Source organism: Dipteris shenzhenensis, chromosome 3 (assembly GCF_047967505.1).
Source record: "Dipteris shenzhenensis isolate YYH24624 ecotype China chromosome 3, Dip_SZ_1.0, whole genome shotgun sequence".
Classification (NCBI taxonomy): Eukaryota; Viridiplantae; Streptophyta; class Polypodiopsida; order Gleicheniales; family Dipteridaceae; genus Dipteris; species Dipteris shenzhenensis.
This window is the reverse complement of record NC_141598.1, coordinates 38,473,394-38,484,158: the sequence shown is the minus strand read 5'-3', so window position 1 is coordinate 38,484,158 and position 10,765 is coordinate 38,473,394. Positions and strand designations below refer to the sequence as shown.

At 41.1% G+C, this 10,765-nt stretch overlaps 1 protein-coding gene across 3 annotated transcripts; it reads right to left on the bottom strand.

The window, feature by feature from the left end:
* Positions 1 to 654: 654 nt before the first annotated feature.
* On the bottom strand, positions 655 to 3,254 carry LOC147903766 (putative polyamine transporter At3g19553). Of its 3 annotated transcripts, XM_087401043.1 has the most exons (4): positions 3,045 to 3,254; positions 2,850 to 2,924; positions 1,678 to 2,717; positions 656 to 1,591 (listed from the first exon to the last, which is right to left on the bottom strand). In XM_087401043.1, the coding sequence occupies exons 3-4, from the start codon at positions 2,715 to 2,717 to the stop codon at positions 1,069 to 1,071; spliced, it is 1,563 nt and encodes a 520-aa protein (XP_087257169.1). In that variant the 5' UTR covers positions 2,850 to 2,924; positions 3,045 to 3,254; the 3' UTR covers positions 656 to 1,068. The 3 variants fall into 3 exon arrangements, with proteins under 3 accessions (XP_087257187.1, XP_087257169.1, XP_087257178.1); XM_087401061.1 differs by lacking the exons at positions 2,850 to 2,924; positions 3,045 to 3,254 and having other exon boundaries at positions 655 to 1,591; positions 1,678 to 2,248; positions 2,398 to 2,521; XM_087401052.1 differs by having other exon boundaries at positions 1,110 to 1,265; positions 1,510 to 1,591; positions 1,678 to 3,254.
* Between the last annotated feature and the right edge of the window lie 7,511 nt (positions 3,255 to 10,765).

The following is a 10,765-nucleotide window of genomic DNA, read 5'->3' as shown; positions in this document are numbered from 1 at the left end:
ATCCCTTGGTTTAATCATGCCCTCCCCCTCTTCCTTTTCACCCCTCTTCTCTTCTCCACAACTAATTAATGGGAATTTCCCATTTTTCAATGTATGGAAGGACATACTGGAAGCGAATTCTCACAATTGTTCACTCCTTCAACCAAAGCATCATTATTCTGGCTATTGAAAGCCTGTTTTAGATCCTTATTTAGGTTTGAATCTTCGAAGAATTGGTCATGGCAAGAATTCCAAATTTTCTACCGAATTTTCATAGGCTTCTCATGAGCGTAGAGACACGCACGAGAGGGCCAGCACTCCCGAACTGAAGATGAGGTCAATTTGGTTGGTGGGTACAAATTTAATGGCAACAAGGTGACAAAATCACTACATACTAGCATTCCCACATAACTTTTAGGTTTGTGGGTAAGGAATCGAGAACTTTCGAACTCGTAACATTTTCCAATACATTTTCAACTTCGGGGCTAAAATATAAGTAGGACATAAAATTTCTTGCAAGGTTTGAGAATTGCAAGAATGAAACTCGCACATAAATTTGCATTGAATATGGTTCACCGGTTTTTAGGTACACACTGCATAATCCTCCTTAGGCTATAAGGTCTTCAGTAAAATAAGAGGACAGGACTATTATTGTCAAACGTCATAAAAGGCACTTCTCAAATAGAAAAGCCTAGTCTACCTTTTCAGCCATTTCCAATGCTTGCAGTCACCCTCTTCAACAAACACATAGGTCAAGAGAAAAGGAAAAGGCAAGTGGCCACTTAGGTTGCTTTGTTTCCCATGTATTGCCACCAAACAAATGAGGATGCATTTTCTGCACACTGCCTTGCACACCCTCATATGCGAAAAGCAAAGCCACAATTCTTTAAAATAGTACTGTCATAGGAAGGCTGTAAAATTACCGTCTCGTCTCTCAAATGAGAAATTTAAGACCCTCCATACACATAGATTTCCTCATTATCTGTAAATAAAGCATGAACCTAGAGCATGCACCCGATTATACCACAATACACAAAGTTCTTGAGGAATGAACTTCGTGTCCCACATCTCTGAATCTTCTATGTCTTTTCATTTGAATGTTGTTGATTGTAGCTCCAGCTGAAGAACCTCATCTCCATGTCCCAGTAACAATCCAACCTTTGCATTATCATGATCTTCTTGTTCATCAATAATGGATGCAGTAAGCTCCTGCTCTGGTATAGAACATGTATGCTCACTGTTTCCATAAAAGGTCAGCCACCCCTTTTTTTTTATATACTCCAACCCTGGATACAAGAAGAAGCCCATCATGAGGGCGCATATACTAACAAGTACTGTTCTTAAGGATGCGAGGAACATGACAAGGATAAGCAAGGCGGAGGGTGGGATACACATGATAGTGGCAGAGACTGTGTTTAGGGGAATCTTAAATGGCCTATGAAGCTCTGGCTGCTTTATTCTGAGCCGAATGAAGGCTGCAAACTCAAGGAGCATGCCAAAGCAGTAGAGAAAATTTACGAACTCTACAACCTCTTGAAACTTCATCCATGAAAGTGCAATCACCCCCGTGGCAGAACATAAAATGCTGAAAATAGGAGTCCCGTACCTTGACCTGCAATTAAGAAGCCAGAACTAAATAAATAATGTATGTCAAATACTGAGATTGATTTCTTTAACGGGTACTGTTGTGGATCTCACCTGTACGCAAAAACCTTTGGGAGCATGCCCCTCTCACTCATTCCAAGCAGCTGAAAAGAATCACTGGTCATTTCAGCCTCAAAAAGACCCATATTGGAGAGTGCAGCGGCAGCCTGTATCCACCATTTCAACCAAACCCCACCTATCACCATGGCAACTTCAGCGAAGTAACCGTCTTCCCAATTACTCTGTTCAAGAGCAAAGGCACCTGTGCCTGCAAGAAGAGGAATCAAATAGGAGAGGGTAACCAAAATAACTGCTGCAAGGAGAGCTTTTGGAAACGTCTCTCTTGGCTTATCCACTTCTCCTGCCAAAGTGCTAGCTTTATCCCAGAAGTTCAAATTCCAAAAGAGGCTATTTGAGAAAACCCTCCAATCTGTACGCTTGAGATCAATGGCCAACCACTGCTTAGGCCTTATTCGTGGGATTGCAAAGAGGCCTAGAACCAAAAATGGGAGAAGGGAGAAAAAAGCAAGCCCAAGTGCTGTATAACCAACAATATTTAGACCCCTGTAGTTCAAATAGGTAAGGCAAAACGTCATCACAAAAAGGGCTGACATCCTTGCTGCCCCTGTACCAAACAGTGGAACAGAATGCTTCAGATAATCTAGGAAAAGTAAAGGGTATAAAGCATTGTCCATGACTCCACTGAACCACTTCCAGAAACCTTCCTGAAAACCCCAGAAGGGACCAAAAGCAGCAGATATCCACAAAACGTACCCTCCATTCTCTGGAAATGCTGTTGCCAGTTCTGCCGTCACTAGAGCCTCTGGGATGCTCCACAAGAAAGGAAAAACTGTGAAACCGATAAGCGCTAAAAGAGGCCCTCCTGCTTTTACAGAATCTTCCACACCAAAAGGTCCTCCTGAAACCTCATAGAAAATAAGAGCGACGAGAGGAAGCATAGAAAGTTTTGGCATATGGTTGGGACCATCTGCTTTTCTATCATTGTTCTTCGTTTGAAGAGAGTTTGAACTCTGGCCCATCGTAGATTTTTCACCGGATAATTCAATGTTCGTCACGATTGCCTTCCTCTGCATCTTTTCAGTTACGAATCAGAACATTTGAAACAGGAGGCCCCCATCAGATATTATTATATCCTGAACATTGGGCTTCCATTGATTGTGCTTATAATAAGCACTTCAAAGTTAAGTTCGGAATTTCGAACATACTTTAAGAAATCAGCATGACGAGTAATCCACCAAAGCGATCAGAGGTGATTTGAAGCTTCCCTGGCTTCATTTAACCTGCAGGAAACGCTTTGACTCTTTGACATTGCTTTTGGCGCAGTTTGATCCGCATGTAAGCCGTTGAAAATTCCGATATAATGTAGTTTCACGCTGCCACTCTTAAAGAAAGACGAATACCAGCTATGGGTCTTGGCGGTATCGAGACCGGATGAGGAACACGAAGCCTTGATCAAGTAGTGGTTGTGCTGCACATCTGTAGGAGATCTAAATTGTTTTGCCACTCGAAACGAGCGGACGATGGCACCATCCAATTCTGTGTGTGTGTAGATGCGAGTGGCGAAATGATGAGGCAGTTGAGAAACTAGCAGAGGTGTGCACGTAAGTTGTACGTGGTGTGTACGGCATTTTGACTTGTGGTTCAATTTGACAGTTCTTCCCCTTGAATCTGAAAGCACTTTCATACCAGAACTTCAAAGCCTTCACGTCCACGTGGATACCGCGCGTGCAGAGCAGTGCAAATGCCACCTAGCAATCAGGCCATACACACACCGACTTTTGAGCACCCGCGGAGAGACGTGATTTGATATAGACACTCGTGTTCATCTTCTTCACGTACAGCACATCCATCCAATCGTGGAAAGACGTGATTGGCCTGAATGCCTCCAGCACCAGATGGCCAAACGAGTCTCACGAAATCTGTTAGACTCATTGCCGCACCCAGATGCGCTAAAAGGCCACTGAGTCCCCATCCATCATAATCCATGTGAACCAATTGAAGGCTTACAACCCCACCCAGGTGCACACTTCTAGGTTGCATGGAATAAATGAGGTGCTCAGCGTCGCTACTAGAGACTAGTAGAGACCACACATGACTGCACCAACGGACAATCGACAACACTCTATCTCTGGCTTCATGCTACCACTCCCCCACCGTCCTTGAGGAGGGAGGGGGGAGGGGGGAGGGGGGGTTGTAGCTCTAATACTGGACCGGATTTCACTTTGTATTCTGATCATATGTGGTAGTAGTTGTTGGAGGCAAACTTTAGTGGGTTCTAGATTAGGGTGTCTTGGTTAGGATCAGGGGGGTTTAGTATGCATTTGGATGTGTCCAGTATGCATGCTTTGCATGGAAGGATCTCGATGAAGAATATATCCAGGCGCAATTCGAGGAGTGACTTCCTTTAATCACGCATGATATGTGCCCCTAATGGTCCTTTCATCCACACCGACCTTGTTGATCTTCTTTACTTCATGGCTAGATGTTGAGAGTTGTGGGATCATCCGAGATCTCTTTGAGATGTAGTGTCTTAGAGACCAACTGGAATATATCGCTTTTGATCTTGTTATTTTATGTAGTGTTCATAAGTTTGCTATTCTAGTATATTGTATCTGTAGTTTCTTCAGTTGGTATTAGAACAGGAGAGATGGAGTCGAAGGTAGAATCCGTGAAGTGAGTGGCCTTTACACCAGCTCTAATTTCCCTGCATGATGGCAACTTGGGATCCAACTATACTTGTTGGAGAAAGGATTATGGCCGATCGTGTCTGGAGCAAAAGAAGAGCCTGAGAATCCGACAAGCAGAAGACAACACAATGGGAAAGCTATAAAACAAGAAGGCCCTTGGGATCATTGGTAGAGCACTCGAAGCTAAAAACAACCATTATCTCGATCTAACGACAAGTGTAGCGAAAAATTGGTTGGCAATTGATAGGTTGTTCGGATCTTGATTGAAGAGCTTGAAGGTGATTTTGAAACAAGCTTTCTCTGGTTTAAAGACCTTGGAAGAGCATCTCAATAAAATTAGAGCTATACTAAATCAACTCCTAGACCTAAAGATGAAAGTCAAAGATGAAGATATCAAGGCGATCCTTCTCACCAGCCTCCCATCGACCTATGCTGGGATTGTGAAAGTCTTAGGAGTCAATGCAGATGTTTCTCTCCTGAGATGATCGCAATCCTTCTGGACAATGAACGATGACAGAAGCTCGATGAAGGCTGCCTGAAGGTAAAAGCAAGATGCTGAAGAAGAATAATTGTTCTTATGGTTACTGTGGAAAACCTAGGCACCAAGAAAATTTCTTTTATAGGAAACGCGAAGACACAGAAAAGAAGAACACAGAGGTCACCAGAGCAAAGGAATCAGCACATGCAGCAAAGATTCAAGAACATTTCGCACGGATGTGTGAGGTGGAGGACACCACCTATTAAGCGTATGCTTTCTAGGGATGTACAAAGTTCTTGGAAGATGAATAAAGCACTGTAATAAGGCTAAAAACACCCTGTAGGGTTGAGGCCATTGTCTTTCTAAGTCAAGTCGGTCTTGTCTATCCAATCAAATGATAATGTTGGTGCCTGTAACTTTCTCAGGATGGCTTACCTTTAGAGACTCACACTTGGTTTTGTGGAGAGTTGTTTGGTAGGTGTTTGAGTTTCTATCGACTTGCAAGGTGAATCCTTTGTTTTGGATTTGCAAAATTTGTTGACAGGTTATAGAGTTCATTTAGAAGCTACCCACTCTCAGTTTGAAGGGGGTGTTGGAGGAAAACTTTAGGTTAGGGTGTCTTGGCTAGGATCAAGGGGGGTTTAGTATGCATTTGGATGTGTAGCAATAATAATATGCACCATGATGGTTGTTTCATCCACATCGACCATTTTGAGCTTCTTTACTTCATGGCCAAATGTAAAGAGTTGTGGGATCAACAGAGATGTAGTCTCTTTCAGACCAACTGAAGTATATTACTTTCTCTTGTTCATCTCAGTTCATTTGACTTTGTTATTTTATGCAGTCTTCATAAGTTTGTAGTAGCATTTAGCATTTATTATGACTATGTAGCATTTAGCATTTATTATGGGTGTTAGTATCTGGTTTTGTATCTGGTTTCTGATAGTCTCATAGACCCATCAGTCTTTCGAAGACTTTAATTTTTCTTTCTTTCTTTCTTTCTTTCTCTTTGCAAATCTATGAGGAAACCTCTTATTTACTATCTATTTTTTCTTATTGTGTCTCTCATTCTACTCTCTTCACATGGTAGTGCTCAATCCATTGTGCTTCCACTGGAGCTATCTCAAGGTCCTAACACATCACTTCTCTTGGTTTTTAAGCACTCACATAGTTTGACGAGCCTCCATCCTTAGTGGCTCCAAGTCCTCCAACTATCAACCATAGTGCACTTTCTATCCACTAGGAGAGTTATAATCCAATTTCATTCAAAGAACCATGGCTTAAAAAACTAATCTTTGGTAGAGAGTAATGTTTGGAATTGTAGATAGGGACAAATTGAGATAGAGGTGTAGTCACCTCCGTTTTTTTCATCTCAGGATTTGTGAGGTGGAAGCTTCCTCTTGTTTCACCTTCAATGTATTATGCAAGGCAAGCCAATCCCCGGACCCCCTCATTTTCCTTGTTTTTCATGAACCAAAAGCATTGCTTTCTTTTTAAAGCTCATAAAGTCTTTATGTTACTCGCATGCTATAAAGCATACATGTTAACCTCAACACAAAGAGTGCTAAAAAGGCATAAGGGTTACAAACCCTAACCCTTATGCATAATTCATTGTTCTCAAATTATATAGTGTAAAGTTAATGCGCTCTCTATTAGTTCTTTCTCTCTTCATCTCCACTCTTCTCCTCTCTCCCTTCATATTTTTCATGATATCAGAGCTTCCTTGCCTTCTATTGAGGCATTGTGATCCTTGTCAGAGTGTAAGAGAGATTGAGATGGAGTGGTGATACTTTCATTCCATTGTGAAATATTTCCATCCATTCCTATGAGAATTTTTTGTTCATTTTCACTAATAGTTCCTATGAGATTGAGATGGAATGGCGATTCTTTCATTCCATTGTGAAATATTTCCATCCATTCGTATGAGAATTTTTTGTTCATTTTCACTGACAATTCCTATACTTCTCTTAGAGAGAGAGAGAGAGAGAGAGAGAGAGAGAGAGAGAGAGAGAGAGAGAGAGAGAGAGAGAGAGAGAGAGAGTATTTCTATTCTAGTCTTCTCTAGCCCTCTGAGATTCTTTGAGAAAATATTCTAGCTTATCTAAATATTAGTGTTACTTGGTGAGGAACTCTAGAAGTAACCCATTCAAGCACGAAAGGCCCAAGAGAATGAGCAAGCACTTGCAACATCAAACAAAGATAGAGATAGAGATAGAGATTGATCATCTCAAAGAAGTGCACATCAATATCAAAATCAGAAGAGCAACAATAATAACCAAGAGGAAATCATTCCAATAGAGGTAAATTTCAAGGAAGAGGAAATGCATCCACCAATATGTCAAATATATACTATAACTGCCATCATAAAATTGGACATTATGAAAGAGGTTGCAATAAGAAGCAATCCAACAATGATAGAGGAGATTTCCATAAAATGGGAAATCATTGAGGTGGGCATCAAAGTCATAATCATTATGCCAATGAGCTTGACACAATGCATCTTATGGTTGAACGTATGCAGAAGATTGATAGCAAATTTAAGGCAAAATATAATTATCATGTTGCCCATGCAAATTAGAATCCATGGTACATTGATAGTGGTGCATCATCTTATATAATAGGACATCAAGAATGGTTTACAAAAATCAAACCATTATGAGGATCCAACTCACCAAGCATGTCATCTTCACTACAGATAACATACCAAATCCATTCCAATGGAAAGTAATAATCCCTATGAATAATTTTAATGGACAAGAGGATCGGTGCAAGATGGACTTTATGTTCCTAAACTCAGTAAGAATCTTTTGTTAGCTGGACAAATGATGGGAAATAACTATAGACTCAACTTTCATGAAGATAAAATGTACAATCAGTGATAAAATGAAAAGAAGTTGGAGAAGCATTCAAAGAAGGATGCTTATTCAAAATGCTAGCATGAATATGACAATTCATAAATTTTAAATTCTAGGAAAAAGTGAAGCGTGTTGCTTTGTAAACAATCAAGAGGAAACTTTAGAAGAAGCACCTCTCAAGCAAGAGGTACTCTTGATTTGATACATATAGATGCCTGCAGCAGGCGTGCACAAACTAGTAGCATTAATGGGTCAATGTACTACTTGACTTTCATCGACGATTATAATAGATATTGTTGGGTCTATTTTCTCGAGGAGAAATCTAATCTCTTTTCCAAATTTCAAGAGTTATCATGGTAGACAACCAGACAAGCAGAAATATCAAAGGCATCACATTAAATAGAGGAGGTGAATAGATGTCTTACATATTCAAGAACTTTTGCAAGAGTAATGGTATCCAAAGACAATTCACATGTGCGAATATTGATAGTATGAAGTAGCTAAAAGGAAAAATAGGATTTTATAGATAATGCTAGAGCAATTCTTGGTAGAAGCATCTAACAAATCTCATTCAGTATTAGGTAGAATCAATTCTCACTGCAAGATACCTACTTAGTCGGCTTTTGATTGAACCGATTCAAGGTATGAAACCTTATGAGGCATTCTCTAGATATAAGCCATGCATTTGGCATCATCACATATATTTGAATGGATAGCATATCCCCATGATTAGCATCAAAAGTTGGATGTAATTTCACGTAAGTGCATGATGGTTAGCTATAGTCATGAGGGAAAGCATACAAGTTCTATGATCCCATCATAAGAAATCATAACATCCATAGAGATATAGTGTTTGATGAATAATTAGAATGGAAGTCATCAAATACATAAGAAATATTCACACCAACTACTTAGACGCATATAGAGAATGTTGATAAAGAAGAGCACACACCAGCACGCATTGCCAAAAGATCCCTAGACGACGGACAACTCAAATAGTCTATAAGAGAAAGAAGATCAATGATAGTAATCCCCACTTTCATTCCATACTCTCAAAGCATGTAATGAATTCACAAGTAGGACAAAAAGCTATGCCAAAGCTCAAGATGAATCGACAAAAGAGTCTGCAGCCTCAGTAACGAGACCCCCGCCAAACATCATAGTTGTTTCCTAAATGCACAAATATCACACTTGCATACAAATTGATCAACAAGCTCAATGCTACAGGTGCAATTGCATCCAACATGTATGCAAGATAGCAAGAAATGCCAGCCTCAGCAACAAGACCCTCACCAAACCTCTTCTCGAGAAGATTCGATGATAGAGTCCGCAGCCTCAGCAATGAGATCCCCTCCAAAATTCACAGCCATCTACCTCTCCTCAAAAGATCAGCTTCCTGACCACAGAATACAAATTGTATGGTGCAAAAGCATTAGAGCAGGAGCGATTAGCATGCCACAAGCTCAACAGCCACTAGGTTACACGCATGGCATCCCAACTCCGAACTCAAAATAAGTCATATCTCGAGGACGGGTAATAAAATGCATTTAAGAATTTGTTGCCTCTGTGCCAACATGGACTTAGGTAGCACAGAGTGTGTGTGTGTAGAGTATGGGAAAAGCTTCGCTTGTACTTGCATAAGGCTAGGAATAATCCCTCTTAGGAATCCAGCTTGCATGTTCTACATGCAAGTTCTACATACGATTCCTACATGCAACATGCAACTCCTACATGTATGTTCTACATGCAACTCCTACATGCCACATGCGAGTTCTAAATGTAACTCCTACATGCAACATGCGAGTTCTACATGCAACATGCGACTTCTACATGCAACATGCAACTCCTACATGCAACTTCTCTATGCAAGTTCTACATGTAGAGAGAGAATGTCTTATAATTCCTACATGTAGAGAGAGAGGCTCTCTAACTTGTATAAATACCCCATAATGGAATTGAAGCCCACACTCTTTGGGGCATTGTGTTGAGTTCTACTTTGGTATTCCAAGCAATTGTCTCAAGTATCCATGCTTCCTTGCACTCCACGTCCAAAAGCATGTCCTAACCTTCCCAACTCCTCCTCCCCTCTCCTCCAACCTTGCAACCCATCCTCTCCCTCTCCTCCTCCCCCCTCCTCCTCCTCCTCCTCCTCCTCCTCCCCCTCCTCCCTCCTTCTCCTCCTCCTCCTCCCTCCTCCTCCCTTCTCCTCTCTCTTCTTTCCCCCCATGCTCTTACACCTTCTTTCTCTCCCACTCCTATGCTCCCCCTAAACCTTTAGTTCCTCAACCCTTGACCTCCATGATCTACGAGGGAGATGAGTTCTCCACCATGTACTCTACCTTAGACCTTGGTTCTCCTTCTAATCCTTGAACCTCTTCTAAACTTTGCAACCTCTCTCTGAACCTTGGAACCTCTTTCTAAACCCTAAACCTCCCTCTAACCCTTAAACTGCTCCTAACCCCTTCAACCCCTAATGAAGGCAAAAGCCTTCATTACTCCAACCATGATGATGCACGTTCCTTTCACACATGCATGCACTATGTTTACTTACCACACTTAAGCCTATGTCTCTCACCGGAATATGACCCAAGATCCTAAGCTACACTTATACTACAAACGACAACACCGACATATATGTAGGTGACAAAAAGCCTTGGAACCTTGCATACTGAGAATAACCCTACTCTTCCTGTGGAAGCCGTGGGAAAGAGGCAACACTTATCCCTCACCAACCTTGGTTAGACTAGTTAGGTTATGTTAGGTTACTATAGTTAGTTCAACTAACTATAGTTAGTTAGGCCCATGGTTAGGTTAGAGTAACCAAATTTCAATTGAGTTAACTAAACTAACTAGTTAGGTTCGTATTCAACTGATAGTTACACTAACTTGCATAGTTTAGTCAAGTCAATTGGGTTGGATCAGTTAGTCTTCCTTAGCTAGACTTTAAGTCCATTCACACCTAGTTAGGACTCAGGACCCCCCCAAAAAGTCCTACAATTGACTCAAATTTAAAGATTCATAACAGAACCCCGGATTAAAACCATGGCTTCACACACAAAAACACCATGCTAGGGGGAATCCTTCCAACCCATTACAGGCAT

Coding starts and splice junctions, on each gene's coding strand:
- LOC147903766 (XM_087401043.1), bottom strand. CDS start 2,717: ATGCAGAGGAAGGCAATCGTGACGAACATTGAATTATCCGGTGAAAAA. Junction 1,592..1,677: donor CCAAAGGTTTTTGCGTACAG/GTGAGATCCACA, acceptor TCTTAATTGCAG/GTCAAGGTACGGGACTCCTA.